We start from the raw sequence: 25,384 nt of genomic DNA on the forward strand, positions 1-25,384 counted from the left end.
CTAGGACCTATGAGGTCATTCAATGCTGAGAGGAAACAGAGTAAAAAGGTTTTAAGTAACAGGAGGAAAACCTCGCAGTTGTACAATGAAACAATTGTTAGAAAAGGATAGAAAGTAAGATGGAAGAAGGAATACATGAAAGGAGGTACAGCGAAAGGAATGAAATGGATGCTCTACCATACCAAAGGGTTCCTACTGACTCTAACTTTGAATACTTTCGCCACTAAAAACAATCACGAATCTAATTTTCTAAAGGATTTTATTCTCATAAAGTAATCTTCTAGCCCTGACCAGGAAACGGTCAAGATTTGCTTATCTAAAATATACTGGCAAAGCAGGGATAACAAAATGTGGAGCAGTGCTGGAACTTAATGGCTAGCATCAGTAAGAAATCCCATTTGCAGGGGTCAAACATGTTCTCCTAATTTCACCAGCAAAGTAAGCACTGGTCTGTTTCTCAAAAGAATTTCTAAAACATATTGGTGCCTCCTAAGCATCAGAGTTCTCTGGTGGCTTCCACAAGGTAGGAGAAACACAAAACTGATTGAGACTCCATTTTTGACATACATGAGTTTATTATACTTTCACTTCTGGCAGCTGGTCTACAAGTGCTGCCTCCATTTTCCTTGCATTAGATGGATAATGTTGGGACTGTAGACTTCATGGGGGAACAGTAGCTTATTTTTTGTAGTCCCAAAGTTCTCAGGGAATGAAGACCCACTATCAACCACACCAACCTCAACAAGCATTTGCTTTTGACTATTTTCTAGATGGAAACAGTAACCTAGGTACTGTGCTTCATTCTGAGGGATGAATACTCAGTGCCAACTGACTTTAAGGACACTTACTTCCAGATCCCCATTCACTGTTCCTTGAGTATATTCCTTTCTCATGGCAGGGTAAAATATCCCAATCAAAAGACTGTTTTGGACTAGCGATAACCACTCACGTCTTGGCAAAAGTATTGGAACCTGTGGCTAATTGGGTCCAAAGGAGGGACATTACGCTGGTGAGGCATCTACATAATTAGGCGGTGATGGCATTACCAACCTATGCCATCAACTAAGCCAAGAAAGGCTTACTTCCTTACATGGCAATAATCTACTTAGCAAAGGATGCTAAACCCCAGACACCCTAATTTAAACAACCCTAGACATGGAACAGAGATTTTACCAGATACTACAGCAGTTTTTCAGCCTGTTAGTTATTCCTCCTCAGAGGCTTAGGGTGACAGGCCACCTATCCTCTCTGAAGAAATCAGTGCTCCACAGCCTCTTTTGGATGAGGTCCCTGCAGTGCCAGCTTAACTCCTGTTAGTTGTCATCCCAGTTTCTGAAGGGCTATCATATTGAGGCCTCCTGAGTTGAATATAGATTTAGGCCAAAAGACAAGCACTGGGAGCTATGAAGTCATTCAGCACTGAAATGGAAATTGTAAAAGGTTTGAAAGGTGTAACAGGAGGAAAACTTTACAGCTGCACTATGAATCAAATATCAGGAGAGGGTGGAAAGTAAGAAGACAGAGAATATGAAGGGAGGTACAGTAAAAGGAATTAAAGTAGTTGCAGCTAGGGGTCGAAGGCACGCTGCGAAGAACCTTAAGTAATGCCAACAGTGCACAGCATGAGGTCCACCGATGGCACTAACCCCCTACGGGAATATTGAGACCCCTTAAGAAATCAGGCTAGACTTCAAGATACCACTATGCTCTCCTTTATGAAGTTGCAGTCTTCCAAGAGCATGACTGACTATGTAGTTGCTTCTTTCTGGCCTCAAACAAACTTGATTTCCAGATTTACTAGCTCTTCTGGTGATTATCTGAGTGCAATATCATTGTGGTAGAAACTAGTGAGATGGCCTCACTTTTGGTGTTATCACCAGCCTCCCTACCCCTCAAACAGCATCAGGTTCAGACTGTCCAAGGTAACAATGAATTTTCAGCCACATGCACACTCAGCGAGGTGGAAAGGAGACTATTCTTCTTCTTCTGGAATGTATGGAGACAACTGCCATTGCAAAGAAGGTCAACATTGAGAGTACTGGGTTTGCACATGAAAAAATTAATTTAGTAAAAAAAAAAATAACTTACTTTCATGAAAACTTACAACTTCTACTTAGGGTTTTGTAACTTGACCTACGAGTGAATTAATATATATATGAGTTTTCCTAGGTACGAGTCATCACTCAGTCAATTTTTTGCATTGTTACACACGCAAAAAATTGAGGTACGAGCTTGAGATGCCGCTGCTACTTAAATGGCGTAGTGATGTAAATTAAGATAAGCAAAGAAGAAAAAGTAAATATGCTTTTTCCCATGAATCTTTTAAAAAGTTATATATTACTTCACTGTAACCAATAATACTGTATGTACATATATTCTCATATTATTGTATTATAAAATACTACTAACATAGTGGTCAATGTTTTTACAGTAATACTTTGGGTTACGAACCGATTAGTATACAAATTTTTTAACTTACGAAGTGACGCCCTCATTCTGGAATACGAATTTCACTTGGAATACGAATGCGCGAATTTCCATCATGGGAGGCCGCCTGCTTTGTTTACATCGGACATCGGATGAGCGTGGGATCTGCGAACGCATTTTTTTCGGCCAAAACTTAATGCCTGCTTTGTTGACATCGGACATCGGATGAGTGTGGGATCTGCGAACGCATTTTTTTCGGCCAAAACTTAACGAGGGTCACGTGACTTCCTCCCACGCATCCCTTGACCCTTTTTAAACCATAACTCTTTCACTATCTCGCTGGCGTTAAGATTGAACGCATCTGTCCGTGATACGCTCTCAAATTTGCTTAGTGATTTGCGCACGTGTTGTGTTTCTGTGATAGTGCTTATACATTACTATTACCCAAATACTAAAGACAATGGCTCCCAAGATGACGAAGGCAAGCAGCAAGAAGGAAAGCATAAGAAAGAAGGAGATGATTACAGTCGAAATGAAGAAGGAAATTATCCAAATGCATGATAAAGGCGAGCGCGTGAAAGACATTGCAGCATTCTTCAAGCGGTCGCAATCAACGATCTGCACTATTTTGAAGAAAAAGGAAGAAATTAAAGCCAGTAAAGCATCAAAAGGTGTCACAGTATTGATGAAACAATGGCCATATATTCTCGACGATGTAGAAAATTTGCTCATGGTTTGGATAAACAAGAAGCAGCTGGCAGGAGATTCCATAAGTGAGAGCATCATTTGCGAAGAGGCTCGTAAGATCTACGAAGATTTGAGTAAAAATGAGCCAGGCACATCAGCGGACAGTGAAAAAGACAGTTTTAAGGCGAGCCGTGGCTGGTTCGAGAATTTTAAGAGAAGGACTGGCATTCACAGTGTTGTTCGCCATGGTGAGGCTGCAAGCTCAGATACGAAGGCGGCAGAGGCTTACGTAAAAGAGTTTCGTGGATTCCGAGAAATACCTCCCCCAACAAGTCTTCAATTGCGACGAGACAGGGTTATTCTGGAAGAAGATGCCCAGGAGGACGTTCATTACGGCAGAAGAGAAGGCACTTCCCGGTCACAAGCCCATGAAAGACCGTCTAACCCTACTGTTTTGTGCCAATGCAAGCGGGGATTGCAAGGTTAAGCCTCTCCTCGTGTATCACTCGGAAAATCCACGCGCCTTTAAGAAAAACAACGTGCAGAAGAAGCTGTTGCACGTTATATGGCGGTCTAATACCAAGGCTTGGGTGACGAGGATCTTGTTCGTCGAGTGGATGAACGAGGTTTTTGGTCCCGAGGTGAAGAAGTATCTCCGGGAGAAGGACCTCCCATTCAAAGCCTTACTTGTGATGGACAATGCTCCTGCCCATCCTCCATCCATTGAAGAGGACTTACTGGACGAATTCAAGTTCATTAAAGTCAAGTTCTTGCCCGCCAACACCACTCCAATACTCCAGCCCATGGACCAGCAAGTTATCGCCAATTTCAAGAAATTGTATACGAAGGCTATGTTCCAGCGCTGCTTTGAGCGCTGCTTTGAGATGACGGAAGGCACCAACCTTACCCTCAGAGAGTTTTGGAAGGATCACTACTCTGTTTACAACTGCCTCAATCTGATTGACAAAGCCTGGCAGGGAATCACCAGGAGAACCCTCAATTCTGCATGGAAGAAACTGTGGCCCGACTGCGTTGCTGAACGAGATTTTGAGGGGTTCGAAACCGTCGAGAAGGGGGCAGTTGAAGACGAGATTGTATCCTTGGGCATGTCCTTGTGGCTGTAGGTTGACACGGACGATATCGAGGACCTCCTGACTGAGCATGGGCAGCAGCTGACGACCGACGAGCTGTTGGAGCTACACAAGGAGCAACAGAGACAGGATTTTTTGAAACACTGGGAAATTGTGAAAAGTTTTATCGAGAAAAATCACCCGAATAAGGCTGCGTCAGGGCGTGCAACAAATTTGTTTATCGATAATGGGGTGGGTCATTTCTATAAAATTTTAAAGAACAGGCAAAAGCAAGCCTCCATAGAAAAATATTTTTTCAAAATTGTGAAAGACGACACAGTGTCGCGTAAGCGTAAAATTAGTGATTGTAGTGAACGGTGCTCTCCAGAGAAAGAACCAGAAAGTCTTCCAGAAGTGTTCACGGAGGGAGATTTCCCCCCCAAGCCCTAACCCTCTCCTCCTCACCCTTCCCCTCCTCCCGTCTCCGTCAAGCCAGCAGCCACACTCGCCAAAGGTAAAGTTCAGGTTTTACTGTGCATGCATATTAAATCTAGTGTTTACATATATTTAATTTCATTCTTCAATTTTATAATTTTATGTAATTCCTACACGAATTTTCAACCTTAGTGAACAAAAATAAATGGAAAAATATGAATTGAAATGGTCATTCATGGTCGGGTGGAACGCATTATTTGCTTTTTATAACATTCTTATGGGAAAATCCATTTAGGTTACGAATTTTTTAGGTTACGAAGCAGGTTCTGGAATGGATTAAATTCGTAACCCAAGGTATTACTGTATTTTGAAATCAGCTGATGGCAAATACGAGTTTGTTTCGCCACATTTAATTCAATTGTGAGCGAATTTTCTTCCTTCTAGTTAGCATAAATGAATAACTAGATACTTGACTTCTATGAGACAAGGGAATTTTTCGTTATGCGACGTGTTTTCAAGTTGAAATATGATTTGAATACGACTTGTGATTGTGAACTAAAATACCAAATTTGTAACTAATTTGTATTTTTCATAACTAACAAACCTGAGGTCTTAACATTAGGATTTACTAGCGCCAAGCTGGAAACCGGTAGAATTAAAATTACACTTGTGAGATCCAGGACTAATGGCATCTATACCCAGGTCAACGGGGCATGTATACCCAGAATGCCCACGGCTACCTGTGACCCATCAGTTATATTTCTAACCCAGTTTAGACTGCTAGAGGGGTGGTTCGAGGTGGGCCTATAACTGTTAAGACCTCAGGTTTGTTAGTTATGAAAAATACAAATTAGTTACAAATTTGGTATTTGTTCATACACGAAACAAACCTTCGGTCTTAACATTAGGATAGACTTACTATTGGAGGGAGGTAAGTCTCTACAACTGACTGGGAGTTTGCCACCTTATCCATTTCCGAATATATAGGGAAATTCTAGAGAATGGACAATGAACCTAGGACCAAAGATATAAGCGGATCTATTGGTTTCCTCCCACTGGGTGTAGATACCATTCTACTGTTTACTCTTGTCCCTTGCGACTGGATCCACCTTCACCCCTCTTTTCCTTATTATCCAGAGGGGTGTGTTGCTACTGAAAAGTATATCATCAGCTAAGATAGCTTCACAGTATGGCTGACCATCTCACCTGCATCTAGTCCGTTCCAGCACATGACGGTACTCTCCTTCATATTGCCCGTAGTTAAAGGAGTAGGAAGAAAGTAGTAAAGAAAAAAGACGTCATCCCATTCATTCTACTTTCATACCTTCATCTTAGACTAGACGCAAACTGACCCGCCAGGGGCACTGGATGAACTATATCACTTGTTGGGCCGCCACCACTGGACCCAAGGAAAAGGTGTCCAAGGATCTATGGGCAACATCTTTCAAATAAAATGAGGTGAAAGCTGTTTGGCGCTTCCACACGCCAGCTTTCAGAATTTTATCCACAGCATGTTCTTCTTAAATGCCAGGGAAGCACTCACCCCCTGATGTCATGAGCTCTAGCTCCCACCTGGCTATCTGACCCTCTGTCTTCTGCAGTATAAGCATTTCTGATCGTCTCCCTTAGCCAAAATGATATTGTATTCTTGGACACTTCCTTCTTGTTCCGTCCTGTACTTACGAACAACCTCTGGCACCCCGGCCTGAGGTGCCTTGTTCTCTTTAAGTACTCCCTTAGTGCCCTGACGGGGCACAGGAGCATTTCAGCTTTGTCGTTGTCTACAAAGTCTGCAAGGAAGGTATGGTAAAGGAGTCGAATCTGCCGTCTACTATTGTTGGATTTTGGGTCTTTGCCACGAATTCTGGGACAAACTCACACACCATTGATCTCCAACCTCTCGAGTGCTTTATGAGATATGAGAGGCCATGTAGCTCCCCCACCCTTTTGGTTGAAGCCAGGGCCAATAAGAAGACTGTCTTCAGGGTCAGGCTCCTATCCGTGGACTGCCTTAGTGGTTCGTAAGGGGGTTTTGTCAGACTACTCAGTACCTTGGTCAGATCCCAATCTGGGGCTTTTAGCTCCTTTGGTGGGCATGACTGTTCAAATCTCCTCATCAGCATGGCCAACTCCCATGAAGACGATATGTCCACTCCTTTCATTCGTAAGACTGAGGCTAGAGCAGCCCTGTACCCCTTCACTGCAGATACAGACATATGTTTTTCTGTTCTGAGATATATCAGAAAGTCTGCTAACTGCTGAATAGTGGTACCGAGTGGAGACACGTTCCCCCTACGACACCAATCACAGTATGCTGACCACTTCCCTTGGTATACTGTCGCAGATGATTTTCTGATATTACCTGCCATCTGAGTTGCTGCTTTCTGCGAAAACCCTCGCTCTCGGAGGAGATACTTGACAGTCTCCACCACCCCGTGAAGCGATAGGGACTTCACCGACTGGTGGTACCTCTCCACGTGAGGCTGACATAGAAGGTTGCTCCATGGGGAGGTAACTCTCTTGGCACATCTACTAGGAGTTCCAGTAGGTCTGGAAACCACTCTGCTTCGGCCATAACGGGGGCTACCAGGGTCATCTTGAGGTTCTGAGACCGCATTACCCTGTTCAGAACCTGACGGATTAGACAAAATGGAGGAAATGCGTACACGTCCAGATTGTCCCAGGGGTGTTGTAGCGCATCTTCTGCTACTGCCTCTGCGTCCGGGACTACTGAACAATACACTTCCAACTTTTTGTTGTACCTGGTTGCGAATAGGTCTATGATCGGTCCTTCCCACAACATGAGCATCCTGTCCACTACCTGTTGGTGTAGGGACCACTCCGTTCCCAGAATCTGATCCCTGCGGCTCAACTTGTCGGCCACTATGCTTTCTTTTTCCCGGAATATACCTGGCCTTGATGTCTACCAGGTTCTCTATAGCCCACTGGTGAAGTTGAACTGTCATCACATGTAACTGCCGAGAAACTAGGCCTCCTTGCTTGTTTATATAAGCTACTACTGTGGTGTTGTCTGACATCAATACCACTGAGTGTCCCTTTACTCTCTCCCTGAATTCTTGTAGAGCCAGCGAAAAGCTGCTTTCAACTCCAACACGTTTATATGGAGTTCTCTGTCCTTGCAACTCCATTTTGCTGACACCATCAACTCCTCCATATGGGCTCCCCAGCCTTCTAGTGACGCATCCGAGAACAGCAAGAGGTCTGGGGAGGATTGTTGAAGGGGGACACCCACTGTCAGATTGTCGTCGTCCACCCACCACAGCAAGTCTTTCCTCACTTCTGCCGACAAGGGAATTTGCTCGTACGGGTGATCTACTGTTGGTGACCAAAACTCCTTCATCCTCCATTGTAGGACCGAAGGTGTAGCCTTCCTTGTGGTACTAGCTTCTCCAGGGAGGTTAGGATTCCCAGCACCACCTGCCAGTCTTGCTGGCTGTGTCTGCTTTCCCAGAAAGGCATTCACCACTTGTTTGCATTTCTGTACTCTTTGGTCTGTCGGGAATACTTTGGCTTGTGTTGTGTCTATCACCATTCCCAGATATTCAAACGTTTGACTTGGATCCAGCTGCGACTTCTGCTGATTCACCACAATACCTAGGCTGTGACAAAGCTGCAGGGGGCCGCCCTGTCCCTGAGTAATTTTCTCCCTGGACTTTGCTATCACCAGCCAATCGTCCAGATATCTTATCAGCCTGATCCCCTGAGCATGCGCCCACGCCGGACACGAGGGTGAACACTCTTGTAAAAACTTGAGGAGACGTTGTCAATCCGAAGCACAGGACCTTGAACTCAAAAGCTTTCCCTGCAAGACTGAAGCGGAGAAATGTTTCCTTGAAGACTGATGGACTGGTATCTGAAAGTATGCGTCCTTTAGATCGACTGTCAGCATAAAGTCTCCGATTCTGACTGCTTGTAGAACCGTTTTCGGAGTTTCCATCTTGAAACTGGTTTTCCTTATAAACAGATTCAGCGTTGACAGGTCTATTACTGTCCTCCACTCCCCGTTGGCTTGGGTACCAGGAAAATCCTGCTGTAGAAGCCTTTTGTCGGACTGCATACTTGTTGCACAGCTCCTTTTTCCATCATCTTCTTCACTTCGTCCTGCAGAATAGTGGCCTTCTGAGATTTGTGGGCATAAGTGACGTGGGGTAATGGTTGAGTTGCTGGTCAGGGGCGGGGTTACCTCGTTAACGGGATCAAATAACCCGATCCTGAGAACATCCACCACCCACTGCTCTGCCCCTAGTTCCTGCCACACCTTCCAGTGATTTGCCAGGCAACCCCCCACTGGTGTGGCCGAAGTGATGGGAGGCGCCCATCCTATCTTCTTGAGCCTCTCCCCCTTCCCCTATTGCCCCTTCCTCTGTGTTTCTATTGTGAAAGGGCCGCCATGAGTTATCCTCTTTGGGGAAGAGGGTCTTGTGACTCTATTAGGGATGCTATGTCTCACTGGTTTCTTTCGAGACATCTGCTGTTGTCTTCCCTCCAAAGGAATAGTTTGACTGTTAGAGGTTTTCCTAACTGCCTGTTGCACCAACCTATCGTTAGTGTCCATCCTTCTTCTATCTATCGCTTCTTCCAGTATGACCTCTGGCAACAGTAGTTGCGATTCCAAGATATCCCCATTCCTCATTGCTAACAGGGAATCCAAATCCACATTGCGGCTTAGTCTAGCCAATGCTGCATCTCTCCTCATTAGCAGGATATTTGCCCAAACATTGGCACTTACGTTTGTCAGGTACGCAATCGCCTTGGACCCTGACTGTAGTAATCTAATGAACAATGGTTCATCCACTACTTTCCTTGTTGCTTCCGAGGATGCAATTTTCGCCACTGCTGTTGACCAAAGGTCTAACCAGGACGCAGCCTGAAAGACAGAAGAAGCTGTTGCTTCTAACGTGGCAGCCTCTTGGTACGTCATCGAAGGGCACTCCATTTTAACCTGATCCAAGGTTAATCCAGGCCTTAACCTTACAACATTAGGGTTCATTTGTCTAGACAGCAAAGGGACCTTCGGTGTCGTATAATATTTCCTTTGCTTTATCATTGGAGGGGAATAAATTTTTTTAAATGATCTATTAGATCTTAAGGAATTATCCCTCCCTGCAATCTTTGCGTTTACGTGTTGCAAGACCGATTCCGCATGACTCGAACAAGGCAATTCATACGACACCTTGGTATCCCTCTTTAGTCCAAACGCCATGTCAATTCCAGGAGGAAGCATACTGGCCGGTGTTTCTGTCTTCTCCGAAAGGCTATTGAATTGACGAATCACATCAATAACCTCTGCATACGAGGCCAGAAACTCTTGGTTTTCTCCTTCCTCCGGCTCTAGTGTACCACTCTCCGTCACGAGAGATGTTGTCTCGCCTCTATCTTCTGACAGACGGCCCGGAATTCCACGGCCGCCTGCCCCTACGGCCGCGGCCTCTTTGATCTTTGCTGGCCGCTGTTGGCTCGATCCCAGATAGTCAGCAGGGGAACGAGAACGTCTCTCTCTTTCTCTGCTCACGGATCTAGAGCGAGAATCTCGTCTAGATCTCCAAGATGAAGGCTCCCTTAAGACAGAGGTAAGTTCGTCTTTATTAGCATTGGCATCGTTTTCGAGCGTCGGCGAGCCCGGCCTCGGCCTTCTATCCAGACGGACACTGCCTTCCACGAACGTATCCGCCGAGGTTGCCAACTCTCTATTTTTCGTACTTTTAATAGGAGCCTTATCGTCCTTCGTACGTATTTTGAACGGCCTTACGGGAGCGAAATGGGAACCTGCATTTCCATCCTCTTGCTGTGCACCTTTCGCCGCCAACGTCGATTTTACCAGAGGTATCGCAGTTTTTGCGATCCGAACTGGCAACTCCGCCTCGGCCGCTAGCTCGCCGGCCGTCACCCTCTCTCTCGCTTGTTCGGACTCTTGCGAACGGCTTCGTCTGGCAACCTTGTGCTTAATAGCCACTGATTTTCCGACCTTCTTGCTGACTTGGAAATGACAGTCTTCGTCCGAAGAAGAGGAAGCATTGATTCTTCTCCTCTTGGCCCGAGGATCCGCTAGGAACTCCCGAATCCTCCTCCAACGCTTGACTGGCGCTCGCCGTGACGTTATCGGACTTAGCGATGACGCCGAACTAGAGGAAGAAGACGAAGAAGGCGAATCACACTTTTTCTTTTTGTCTCTCTTATTCATTCTCACCTCTATATCCTGTAACTTCTGCATTACAGTTTGCATTGACGGATCAGAAGGCGTATTAGCGTCTGGGTGCAGCGAAAAAGGGCCGATAATCGGTCTGTGACGTCATCACGCCTGCCATCTCAGAGTGTGGACGTATGTTGTGACGTCATCCCTCTCGTAGGGAGAGACTGAGAGGTTTCTGCTGGTAACCGCACGTTTGCTGCCAAATTACCTCCCACGTTCTGCATCGCTGTAAATACTGAGTGGGATGGTGAAGCAGCGGCATTAATTCCCATAAATTGCAAGCCCGGGGGATGAGGAACATTCAGCGCTGCCGGACCCTGCTGGAACCGTGACGTCATATAATGCGCAAGCAGACCATCCAAGGTTGGTACGCCTGGTAGGCCTAGCGCTGACCACGTACCATCTAACCTATGCGCTTGAGTAGCAGGAGCCTGGAACAAAGATGGCGGATCTCCCCCTCTACTTGCTGGGAACAAAGGAGAGTGCAAATTATTCATAAAATTACCCAAGGCCCCTCCTGACGTTTCCGATACAGAACCGCTAGGAGAAACCGAAGGGGTATGAGACAATTCAAAAGCAGGTGGAGAAACATATGGAGCAGCCTGGTTTATTACCGATACAAAAGAAGCCGGTAAGGTTTGGTCATCCAAAGATGGCGTCACCCCCTTTCTTTTGTATTGGCTTTTCCCATAGAACTTCTTCCACTGTTCCACCGACCAACCGCGACAAACAGAACACGGATTAGTAACCGTACATACGTTTTCCCTGCACCTACTACACGTTGGATGAGGATCCGTCGACACCGAGGTTAGGAACCTAGAACAAGGGAAGCCACTGACTCCTGGGCATTTCCTTTGTCTCCTCTTCGAAGCGGTAGACGATCCCGATGTTGAGGCAAAATTCTCCATCATACCACGTATACACTCTTACCACACACTGATCACACTTGGAGAAAGAAAAGGAATGAAAAATAAAAAATGAAATGGATAAAGAACGGGCAAACTGAAAAACCGGCTTTAAATGAGATAGACAGTAACACGTCTTATCTTAAAGGCGGTAGGAAAATAACTGATGGGTCACAGGTAGCCGTGGGCATTCTGGGTATACTGCCCCGTGACCTGGTATAGATGCCATTAGTCCCTGGATCTCACAAGTGATAATTTTAATTCTACCGGTTTCCAGCTTGGCGCTAGTAAATCCTAATGTTAAGACCGAAGGTTTGTTTCGTGTATGAACAATTATGTTTTTTAACAGATTATGTTGGCAGCATGTTTATCGAGTGAAAAAATTATGATTTTTATCTTATATTTATCTTTTATTGACGTGAAAACAACAGTAAAATGTGTTTTTTCAAGCCCAGTAGTTTCGATTAAAATAATTTTCTCTCAATTTTATCTACGGTTATGTTTGATGGCATAAGTTTATGAGAGTTTTATCCTTTTTGCCAATGCACGATAAAAGTCATTGGCAGCTTGAACAGTTTTCTCAGCTTCAGCTACAACTTGGTTTAAATTTAACATATATGTCTTTGTTGATCTTTTATATACGTGCCTATAGCAAATAAAGTTATTACGTAAAAATATCTGTTCTATTCTACATAAAATGTCATTTATAACATAACTACGGTAATTGTTTACTAGCATACAATGGTTGAAATACAAGCCAAACAGATGTTTTTGTTATCCAATTCGGTTGTACTTAGCAAAAAATTGTTAAAACAATACTCTCATCATTCTCTTTTTTGCTGTTTTTGAACTTATTTAACTAGATGGGATAAAGTTAGGCTTTTGTAATTTAGTCTCTCGTAAAATTGGATTATCAAAAGATGAATGATCATAACTTGAACACTATCTGTACACTGTATGAAACCTTATTATCTTTATATACTCTCTCTATTATGTTTTTATACAATATTTGTTATTTAGAAATGTATCTTCCTTATTTAATAACATGAAACAAAAATATGGGGTGGCATTTTGAGGGTTGGAACGGATGAAGGGCATTTTAAGTGACTTCTATGGGGAAAATTGATTTGATGTGCGAGCAAATTGAGCTATGAGCTCGGCCACGGAACAAATTAAACTCGTAGGTCAAGGTACCACTGTACTACTGTATTCAAAATTACTGAAATTCTATGATACAGTCATGAAATCTATTGAAACTATCATTTTATTTATAACTCAATAAATTGAAGTAAACAGGACTTCCAGTTAGCTTCGTATATTTCCCCAAGATAAATGCTACGTTAAACATGAACAAACATTGTTTCAGTCTCAAATTACTTCAAATTTTCAGAAACAAAATAGCACATGGTATACTGCACAAACCATTTCATATTTAACAATATTTCCCTTCTGAAGTTCCAAAGTGTTGCTGCATCAGGATTTGCAGTTAGGAGCTGAGCTGTTAACTTCAAGCCTTCCTCATCGTATGATCTAGAAGACCGCTGGAATACAAGAGTACAAGTGAATTAATGTCATAAGTTAATTGAAAAGGACATTACCTAAGTGTTAAAACTGAATGCCAAGTACATTACTGATTTAAATATAAGATTTTCAAATGTTATGTTTACAGGTACACATACCAGACCCTTTTACACAAGAATATTCCGAAGTGTCAGCTGAAAATGGTTGCTGAAACATAACAAAAAAGTTAACTGATGGTAAATGCATATGGTGGTATCCCCTACTCATAGTAATTCATATTCCAGCTCTTTCCTTCAGCCTGAGGACTGAGGACCACCTGGAGTGGCTGAAGTGGAGTTATGATACAAGACTTTGGTGTGAGTTTGGGGGAAATCATTTACTCATATATCATCGCAGCACTTTCCCTTTGGCATCAGGGCTACATGGGGTAGTTGGCATGGGATTGTGATAAAAGGCTCTGGTTTGTATACTGTGCCTTGAAAAACACAAATGATTTAAAAATGACATTTTTATGATTAAATGACAAATTTTCTAAGACAATTTGTATTTTTCATAGCTACAAACCTGAGGTCTTAACAAGAGGATAATTTTTTTAGCATCTACAAGGAATCTGTGAGATCTGGCAACGCGTACGTATATAGAGTGAAAGCTGGTCAAGGACCACGCACCGCACGCTACCATGTTTAGTCTTTCCCAACCCAGGATCTCATAAGATGACAGAAGGGCGGCTAGAGGTGGGAAGTAGAACGTTAAGACCTCAGGTTTGTAGCACTGAAAAATCCGAATTGTCTTAGAAAATTTGATATTTGTTCATATGCGAACAAGCCTTCGGTCTTAACAAAAGGATAGACTTCTTATAGTACTTGGTGGGAGGTAAACTGGCTGGGGGCCAACCCACCAATCCAACTCCAAAAGAAATATCTAAAGGAGAGGGACTAATGCCTGTGAGAAGATAGATAAACTGAAATCCAACTCAGCCAACTGGGTTACATACAATGATATATGAGAAGATTCACTGCAATAGGGAACTAAAGAGAAATTCTGACTGTTCGATAAACCAATACATCAGGATTCATTATCACTCCTTACTCCCCCTTGCTAGAGAGTGGAGTATATGGTAATGAATAGAGGTTTTGACTATTTGATAACACAAAGCAATCAAGCTACCAGCATGACCACCTTACTCCCCTGTACCAGACCAGTCCAGCAATGACATGTCTAGTCCTCAACCTGCCCGTAGGAAGAAGGAAAGGAACAATCATCTTAGGTAAGATACAAATGTGCACGGTTAAGGGCAACAATGACTTACACGATCTATTGGGCAACCACCACAGGACCCAAGGAAAACGTGTCCATAGATCTGTGGGCAACATCCTTAAGACAGAAAGAGGTGAACGTGGACTGGCATAAGCAAATATCAGCACTCAAATTTTTCTTGAATGCCGTCATGTACTCTACCCCGCACAAACTCGGCGGCGGTATCATCAAGAGTCAAATATGCCTCTCTAACAGCTTCATGTATTCAAAAAGAGATTGGAAACCTTTTTCTTAGAATGGCCTGGGCTAACAAAAAGCATATGACATCCCGTCCTGAGATGACATGTCCTCTTAAGATAGCAACACAGAGCCCTGACAGGACACAACTAGAGCTCTTGAGAATCACCGCCCACAAAGTCCTCCAGAGATGGAATGGAAAAGGAGGCAAACCTGCCATCCTGAAGAATTTGAAGGACACTGACCCCCAACCCCTGGTGTGTTTCATATCATAGATCAGGCCATGAAGCTCCCCCACTCTTTTTGAAGCTGCCAAGGCCAAGAGGAAATATACCACGTTGGAGGCTTAAGCTCTCTCGGAGAACATGTCTGCTCAAACCCTTTACTCAACAACAAGGAGAGTTCCCAGGATGAAGAGATGTCAACACCTCTAAGATGTAACACTAAACTCAGGGCCGCCCTGTAGCCTCTAATAGCGGAAAAGGACAAGCCTTTTCTCACCCCTGAGGAAGACTAAAAAGTCTGTTATGTGCTGAATAGAGGTTTTGAGTGGAGAAAAACTGTTTATGACACCGATCACAGTAGATTGCCCATTTACCTTGGTAAATGGCAGAGGTAGATTTCCTGAGATTGCTGGATATATGTCCTGCTGTTTTCTGAGAAAAGCCTCTCACTCGGAGGAGATACTTGATAGTCTCCAAGTGTAAGAGACAGGGATTCTACTGACTGGTGAAATCTTTCTATGTGAGGGTGACAAAGAAGATGCCACTATGGGGGAATCTCCCTCGCCACCTCTGACAACGACGACAGCAGATCCGGAAACCATTCTGCTTGCGGCCACAGAGGAGCTACTAATGTCATCCGAGATTTTGCGAGCTCGTCATCCTGTTCAGTACTTGGTGGATCAAACAAAACAGAGGGAAGGCACACACCTCCAGGTTGTCCCAGGGATGTTGGAATGCGTCCTCCGCTAACGCCAGTGGATCTGGGACCACCAAACAGAAAACCTCCAGCTTCTTGTTGAACCAGGTCACAAAGAGGTCCAGCATAGGTCTCCCCCAAACCTGGAAAAGCCTGTCTGCCACGACCTGATAAAGGGACCACTCTGTGCCTAGGACTTTATCCCGACGACTGAGCTTGTTCGCGACCACATTCCTTTTGCTTGGGATATACCTGGCTGAGAGCTCCACTGAATTGTTGACCGCACTGGTGAATCTCGACTGTCAAAGCGTGAAGTTAACGCGAAACCAGTCCCCCTTGCTTGTTCACATAAGCAACCATCGTGGTGTTATCCGACATGAGAACCACAGAATGTCCCTCTACCTTCTCCCGGAATTCCTTCAGACCCAGAAAGGCTACCTTTAACTTCAACATGTTGATATGTTGCTATTTGTCCTCCAAACTCCAAACGCCCAAAGTAATGAGGCCGCCTAAATGAGCTCCCCAACCTGTGAGGGAGGTATCTGAAAACAGAAGGAAGTTCAGCGGCAGAGAACGCAGAGGAATACCTTCCAAGAGATTCTGATCGTCGAACCACCAACGAACATCTTCTCTCACTTTTAGGGATGGAGAAACCCTTGTCAGGGGTGAGTCCCCCACCAGAGACCAGAAGTCCCTTAGTCTCCATTGCAGAGACCGAAGATGTAGTCGCCAATGAGGGACCAGCTTCTCCAGAGAAGATTAAATTCCCAGAAGAACCTGCCACTGATGAGCTGACTGATCCGGCTGTGACAGGAAGTTGGGCACCACTACCTGCAACTCCTCCAACCTCTGATCCGACGGAAAAAGCCTCGATGCTGCTGTATTGATGACCATACCTAGATAAAGAATTCTTTGACTGGGTACAAGATTCGAATTCTCTAGGTTCACCAAAATAACGAGTTACAGACAAAACCGAAGCAGGCGATCTCTGTCCTGTAGCAGCTTCTCTCTGGAACTTGCTAAGACCAACCATGAACACCTGAGGGGCCGTGGTCAATCCAAAGCACAGGACTTTTGAACTGGAACACCTTGTCTCTGAGAGAAAAGCGATGGAACTTTCTGGACAATGGATGAATAGGGATTTGGAAGTACGCATCCTTTAGATCTATCAACAGCATGAAGTCGTTTTCCCTCACTGCTGCCAACGCCGATTGCGGGGTCTCCATCTTGAACCTTGACTTCCTGACAAAATAATTCAAAGTGGATAGGTCAATCACTGGCTTCTAACCCCGACGCCTTCGGCACCAAGAAGATGTGACTGTAAAACCCTGGAGACGGATGCGCCACTTCTTCTATTGCACCCTTGTCTAGCATTTTCTGCACTTCCTCCCGGAGTGCTAAGAACTTCGGAGAATCAGGGGAATACACTTGCCTGAGCAGAGGTCTGTCCGAGAGTGGGGGGGAAGAAGTTGAACGGTAGTAGATACCCCACCCGAAGAACATCTACTACCCACTTCTCCACCCCATAACTCTGTCACTTGGCCCAATGGCCCGCCAGGCATCTCCTCCCCCCCTGTGGCAAAGGAGAGAGAGAGACACCCAACCTATCAACATTACTACTTACTGAGTAATTATGTAGCTATAGTTTCACTCACATGGCAGCTAAAATTTGGAAATTTTCAGGTCATGCTATTTTGTTTTTGGGTAGGTGACTTGCCCCATCCACTTTTGGGGAAAGAGAAACAACTGAGCAAAGACCTTCAATTTGTTTATGCCCTGGTGTCGATGTGAGGGGAGGAGGGAGGGCTTTGATCATTTACTAATTATACTTGATAAGTAAATATAAAACTTTATTTCATAATAAGAATTAAATTTTTATGTCCGCAACTTACCCAGTAATTATACTATAGCTGATTCCATCATTGACAGGAGGTGGGATGCTTAGACATATCTACCCCAAAACATTAGGAATGGTAATGAATTTGAGAATAGCATTTGTAAAACGCTTGTTGTTTTCTTACCTGATAAGAGAGCTACTGCAGGAAGATACTGCCCCTGGTTGGTGCTCATCTTACCGTATAGTAGCATGGCGGTATAACCATGGAGCGCCTACTATGTCAATGGGAACTTTGCAACAAAGGCAATTCCGATGGTTAGCAAAGCATAAAATGTTGCCCCTGCCCTGGGTGCATTACTACTACAATAAAAAGAACCAGAAAATGACAATCAACTACACCAAATACATAAACAAAACCATCACCCAGCCATTAAAAACGGGTGGGTACTCCAGGTACACAGTATCCCGCGGGGCCCCCTACGACGTACTGCAATTATCATAAACTGTTTCCACTTCATGCAAATATAATGGAATATGAAAACTCACTTGCACTTCCAAAAAGTTAATTGCATAATGGATGAGAGATAAGTTATGTTTGAAAGCCAACAAAGTGGCAACAGCTCTTATTTCATGAGCTTCAACTTTAAAATTTTAGAGGGTAAAACATCATCCCAACCAGGGAATGTACATATTTCAGAGATAAGGTCTCTGAGGAAGAATGCCAGGGCACTCTTAGACACTGGACAAAAAGGGCTCTTGACTGAACACCATAGATTACTCGAAGGTCCACGTAGTATTCCCTGTTCTGTGTAAGTAATATCTTAGTGGCCCCCTGGGACAGAGAACTCTCTCTCCTTCTTCTGGACCTTCTTTCTTGCAGGGAGATTCAGAGTTGAAGCTTCTACAACTACAGCAAGAATAAAACTGGTAAGAATCAACAGTAATGGAGGAACATAAAAGCAGCCACATGCTCACATCTTTCATATCATCACTGTTTAACCATGCTCTTGTTGGAAACATTTATATTACATAGTTAACCCCTTGTGGATGGGTAACTTACATATGTATATGTTTACATATAGCTTTGTGGTAAGGGCCAGGTAGCATACACATTTGTTCAAGATTTGGTGGCATACAGTTTTAATGAATTTTGCAGAAAAAGTGTTCCTAGTTACATTTACCACTACTGGCAACTCTTCAGATCGAATTACGTACAAGAGTGAGAGTGAGCTGAGAGAGATTCAGTCTTACTTGAAGTGGTCAAGGGAAGTGTTGACACAACTTCCCATCCAAGGATATGTCATAAAAATTTTACAATAAATATGCTCAGAATTTGTTACCGGTTTTAGTTCTTATGTTATGATATTGTCTGAGCTGTAATTATAATTTGACAAAATAAAATATAAATAAATATTAGAACAAACACTTATAACTTGGTAAAATTAGCATAGTTTTACGACTGTCTTAGGGAAAAAAGGCCCTCACAGGGAATTTTTCACTTTCAACTTCCCCTGGAAAGTACAGAATTTTTGTATAATTTTTTTCTTATAGTCTGAGCATATGCATGCCTTCCTCTATCCATTGGCAAGCTTTTTTTAATTTTTAAGTTTTACTTTTAAATTGGCTATCTTTAAATTTAGCCTGGTCATGGGTGTATGCATTAGCATATATTAGCCTGGACTGTGAGTGTTAAAGCACTTACACAATCACCAGCAAATATACAATAGCTTTAACAGGGTTGTCAAGAGACAAGTCTAGCAAGACATCCACCACTACCACCACCATCAAGCTTGAATGACTATTTCCAGCTCACAATGAGGAATGCAGTACTTTTTAAGTGAAAGATACTTGTTTGTATATTTCATCAGGAACAATTCAGCGTTATACCGAAAACATATTGTGAAAGCATAATCATGGCTTATCCTATTAAATAAACTGTATTAGCACATAATTACATTACATAAAAACCTTCAATTTAAAAAAAATTGCTAGTAGTATACTGTATTTTATGTTTTAGAAAATTTATTTGTAGTAAATGAAGATGGTTTCTAATGAAATCTTGTCATTACATCAATCACTGATGAACATGCAAATTACCTAACAAAATATGTTACAATACCTTTTCAAAAGCTTTTGTTAAACCTCCAAGATAAAGTTTTTTCTTCTCTTCTCTTTCTTTTTGTTTCTCTGCTGCTTGCTCAGCAGTAGTCTTAATTTTCAGTCTGCCATGCTGAAAAATAATTACAGAAATCAGTTACAGTGACAATAATTTACACAGGATTATGAAGTCCTCTAAAGATACCATTATATATATACTATTATATATAATATATATATAATAGTACAGCGGCCCGCGGTTAACGGCGCAATCACTCAACGGCGAATCGGTTTTTACGGCGGTTGTCAAAATATTCATAAAAAAATAAGGCATTTTAAAGGTATCTTTACGGCACAAACAAATTTCAGTTAACAGCGCCGCTAGCGCCGTTGTCTAACGAGTTCATACATATGTAGAAATGCCGTTCAGACCATAAAGGTTATGCAAATTATATTAACAAATTTTATGGAGAGTTATTACGTAGGTATTAGGGTAAAATATATGCCTCTGACGCTGTTCTATGCCGAAAATATCGAGTTACATAAGTGCAAATTTAGCTATGGATGTGTCGATTCATAAATGTTCATGCTTTTGTTTAAAATGTGTATGAAAATGTATTACGTGAAAGGCATTATTATTTCTGTACAGAAATATGATACAAAGGCAGCTTTTGAAACTGCCCTTCACGTTATCAAATACGATGTTTTTTCATGTTCTTTCTTGTAAGCCGCCGCCTGCCGCTCTTCCGAAAATATCGATTTAAAAAAAAGTGCAAATTAGCCATCGATGTGTCGATTTTATAAATGTTTATGCTTCTAAGTTTAAAATGTATATGAAAATGTACTACGAATAGGGTATTTTTATTTCTGTGCAGAAATATGATAAAAAGGCATCTTTTGAAACTCCCCTTCAAGTTATCGACTACGATGTGTTCGATTCATAAGTGTTCATGCTTTTTTTGTTTAAAATGTGTGAAAATGTAGTTACGTGAAAGGCATTTTTATTTCTGTACAGAAATATGGATACAAAGCTAGCTTTTGAAATTGCCCTTCACGTTATCAAATACGACGTTTTTTCATGTTCTTTCTTGTAAGCCGCCGCCTGCTGCTCTTCCGAAAATGTCGATTTATAAATGTTTATGCTTTTATGTTTAAAATGTGTATGAAAATGTATTACGAATAGGGTATTTTTTATTTCTGTGCAGAAATATGATAAAAAGGCAGCTTTTGAAACTCCCCTTCAAGTTATCGACTACGATGTTTTTTTCAAGTTCGTTCTTGTATGCCGCCGTCTGCCGCTCTTCCGAAAATATCGTTAAAAAAAAAAAAAAGTGCAAATTTAGCGATCGATGTGTCGATTTTTCAAATGTTTATGCTTTTATGTTTAAAATGTGTATGAAAACGTATTGCGTAAAGGTATTTTCATTTTTGTACAGAAATAAGATACAAATTAAGGCAGCCTTTGTAACTAGGCTCCACGTTGTAAGGGGATGGTTTTTCATGTTCGTTTTTGTCTGCCAGTTCCGAAAAATGCATTGTGTTATTTTATTAATTACGCATCTTTTCCATAAATCCTTTAAAAAGTTATACATTATTTCACTGTATCCAAGAATATTGTATGTATTCTCATATTATTGTATTTTAAAATACTACGGCAAACTTAAGCCAGTATTCCGCGGAGCGGCCAATGTTGTGGTTTGAAATCAGCTGATGAATACGAGTCTGTTTCACCATAACGCAATTCTGAGCGAATGCTCTTGCTTCTAGTTAGCATAAACGAATATCTATATACTTGACTTATATGAGACAAAGTTATTTTTCCATATACAGCGTGTTTTTAGGTGGAAATATTTATTGAATATGTCTCGTGAATGTGAACTACTATTTTTTTCGTTAACAGATTACGTTGGCGGCATGTTTATTGCGTAAAAAATTACGTGATTCCGTTCGCAATACGTAATCCTTTATATCATCGTAATACGAACTTTACGCTATTTATCTTATATCGGCGTGAAACCAACAGTAAAATGTGTTCTTTCAAGCACAGTAGTTTTGATTAAAATGATTTTATCCCAATTTTATCTACAGTTGTGTGTGATGGCAGACGTTTACTGCAGTTTTATCCTTGTTGTCGATGTACGATAATAGTCATTAGCAGCTTGAACAGTTTTCTCAGCTTCAGTTATAACTAGGTTTAAATTTAACTGTATATTTCCCGATTGATCTTTAATCTATATTGATCTCTGATCTATAGCGAATAAAGTTATTACGATTAAGATATCTCAGTTCTATTCTATACATAACGCCATTTATAACAAATACGGTAATGTTGCACTGTAGTACGATGATCGAAATACAAGCCAAACAGATGTTATCCAGTTCGGTTGTACTTAGAAAAAAAAAAAAAGTAGTTTCTCGTTCGGTTGTTCATGGCTGTACACGTTCACGCAACGAGTATAACGTTAACACCATACTTTCATCATTCTCTTTTGCTGTTATTGAACTTATGTAACTAGAAGATGGATAAAGTTAGACCATTGTAAATTGATCTCTCATAAAATCGAACTATCGTAAAACTAATGATCGTAACCTGAACACTACAGCTACCTGTACACTGTATAAACTTTATTATATCTTTACATACTCTAGACACCCACATGTAACTGTACAGTAATTTCTATAGTACTATACTGCATAAATATAATTTTACTTATTGCGCCGTTGTGGGATTACAGCGCCTTTGACTGGTCTAGAGTTTCGAAAGAAGGTGTGCGGCGGCCGTAGGCTTTAAAATCGCTCAGCGTCGAAAATCGCTTGGCGTCGGTGGCCAGGAACGGAACCCCTGCCGCTAACCGAGGGCCGCCTGTATGTATATGTATGTATGTATGTGTGTATATATATATATATATATATATATATATATATATATATATATACACGTATATATATATACACGTATATATATACTATATATATATATATATATATATATATATATATATATATATATATATATATATATATATATATATATATATATATATATATATATATATATATATATATATATAATATACATATATATATATAATATATATATATATAATATACATATATATATATAATATATATTTATATATAATATACATATATATATATATATATATATATATATATATATATATATATATATCTATATATATTATATAGTATATATATATATATATAGTATATATATATATATATATATATATATATATATATATATATATATATATATATATACAGTAGTACCTCGAGATACGAAAGGCTCTACTTACGAAAAACTCGAGATACGAAAGCCAATGCGAAAAATTTTACTGCTCAACATACGAAAAGTTTTCAAAATACGAAAGGTTGTTGCTGTAAAGTCCCGAGATTCGCACGGACCACCGAGAACAATTTTAAAACTCCCGCGCCGCCAACTGAGTAAAACTCGCCACCATCCTCCCACTCTCCCATTGGTTCCTGATGCTAGTCACCCCACCCCTAAGGTCCTGCTCTCCTATTGGTCAGCATCTACCCCTTGTGCTTTAAGTATTCTATTGGTAAAAGGTTGCTGTAAATTTAAAAAATTATTCATGCAATACATTTAATAAAAAAAAAACATTAGGTAAAGATAGAATAAATAGAAATGAATGGTTATTATACTGTTTGGTAGTTTCAGTAGTTGAAGAGAGATAATGAAAATTTATGGCTTACTGTGTAAAGTGATTGCTTGTCGATCGTTCGATACTCGTAAGTGCTGGATGTAAACAGACGTTTGGAAGCTTTTTTTGTTTGTTTGTTTATTATAGTTAATGGTTACTTAATAATTATTTGAAATGAGTACATGCAATACATTTAATAAAAAAAATTGTGAATTAGATATCATAAAATATAAAATAAATCAGACTGCCAACAAATATGTTATGTATAATTACAATTAAGTTTGTTCATACTTACCTGCAGATATATATATAGCTGTATTTCTGACGTCCGACAGAATTTCAAAATTCGCGGCACACGTAGTGGGGCGAGGCCATGTGGTAGTACCCATTCCCGCCGCTGGGCGGCGGATATCAGGAACCATTCCCATTTTCTATTCATATTTATTCATGGCCCTTGTCCTCCTGAGGGGAGGAGGGTGGGCATCTAAGTATATATATCTGCCAGGTAAGTATGAACAAACTTAATTGTATTATAACAATAACATTTTGTTCATGAAACTTACCTGACAGATATATATATAGCTGAATCACACCTTTCGGATGGTGGGTAGAGACAGACTAGGATTTTTAGGAAATTTAAAATAAAATAAAAGATTATCTTATTGGTTCCTACTGATAGCAAAGTAGACTATGTGATTACTGTCACCAAAAGCCTGCTTATGCTTTATCAGAGTTGCCAGCCAGGGGTTGTTGACCTGTCGTGGCTGGATGGCTACTCTGGATGCTCTGTCAACGGGGGCGTGACCACAATGTGACAAGACCATCTAGGCAAACATATGGCAGTAACACAGCAACCGACCACCACCTGACCAACTAACGCAAAAACCCCTGATATTAACACTATGGAATGGGAGATTTTCACAGAAGATCTCACCATCAACCACAAAACACAAAAAACTAACCTAACTAAGCTAAGGGATAGGGAGAGAGCTACCTTCAGCCCCCAAAACTGTGTCTGCGAAATGTAAGGTCCCAAAGAACTACAGTTCTCGTAAATCGTCCTCACATCCCGGAGGTAATGTGAGGCGAATACGGAATTGCTCCTCCAGAAAGGTGCTATCAAGAATATCTCTGATAGACATGTTCCTTTGGAAAGGCAAGAGAGGTAGCTACGGCTCTGACCTCGTGAGCTTTCACTTTAAAGAGGCTCATATCAGTCTTCTGGCAAGATGAATGAGCCTCTTTAATGGACGTCCCATCAAGAAGAAGCAAACAGCATTCTTCGACAACGGTAAATCCGGTCTCTTCACCGAGCACCAGAGATTACCTGAGGGACCTCTTATCTCTCTAGTCCTATTCACATAGAACTTGAGAGCCCTGACAGGGCACAGGGCTCTCTCTGGTTCTTGACCCACGAGACTCGATATTCCTTTGATATCGAAGCTCTTTGGCCAAGGATTAGACGGGTTCTCGTTCTTAGCCAACCGAAGAAAGAAGGGTTCAACGAGCAGACAGCGCTGTCTCCCTTGAAACCCACTAGGCTACTGAACGCTTGGATTTCACTAACTCTCTTCGCCGTCGCCAGAGAAGTTAGGAAAAGCGTTTTCCTCGTTAAGTCCCTTAGAGAAGCTTCATGGAGAGGCTCAAAGGGACTAAGCATCAGATGTTTCAATACCACATCTAAATTCCATGAGGGCGGTCTTGCTTGTGGAATTTTGGTAGTTTCAAACGACCTTAAGAGATCGTGCAGATCCTTATTGTCGGAAAGGTCCATTCCTCTGTGGCGAAAAACGGCAGACAACATACTCCTATAACCTTTGATTGTAGGAACTGCCAATTTTTGCACATTTCTTAGATGGAGAAAGAAATCTGCTATCTTGATTCCACAGAAGGAGGTCTTGGAAGAGGAAATTCCTTCCTTCTTGCACCATGCCCTGAAGGAAGACCACTAGACTGGTAGACAGCTCTTGAAGAGGCTCTTCGAGCATTAGCGATTGCTCTCGCAGCTGCCTTTGAAAAGCCTCTCGCTCTGGCCAGCTTTTCGATAGTCTGAACGCAGCAGGGCCAGAGCGGAGAGGTTTTGGTGAAAC

At 41.7% G+C, this 25,384-nt stretch overlaps 1 protein-coding gene across 1 annotated transcript in view; it reads right to left on the reverse strand.

The window, feature by feature from the left end:
- The window catches only part of LOC135217960 (geranylgeranyl transferase type-2 subunit alpha-like), an 80,883-nt gene that overhangs the window by 41,909 nt on the left and 13,590 nt on the right, over positions 1-25,384 (reverse strand). The window contains exons 2-3 of the mRNA XM_064254067.1: positions 19,628-19,738; positions 13,158-13,276 (exon numbers count right to left, since the gene is read on the reverse strand). Coding sequence (XP_064110137.1) covers positions 13,158-13,276; positions 19,628-19,738 — 230 coding nt within the window. The remainder of the gene's footprint in view (positions 1-13,157; positions 13,277-19,627; positions 19,739-25,384) is intronic.

Source organism: Macrobrachium nipponense, chromosome 9, assembly GCF_015104395.2.
Source record: "Macrobrachium nipponense isolate FS-2020 chromosome 9, ASM1510439v2, whole genome shotgun sequence".
In the NCBI taxonomy this organism is placed as follows: domain Eukaryota; kingdom Metazoa; phylum Arthropoda; class Malacostraca; order Decapoda; family Palaemonidae; genus Macrobrachium; species Macrobrachium nipponense.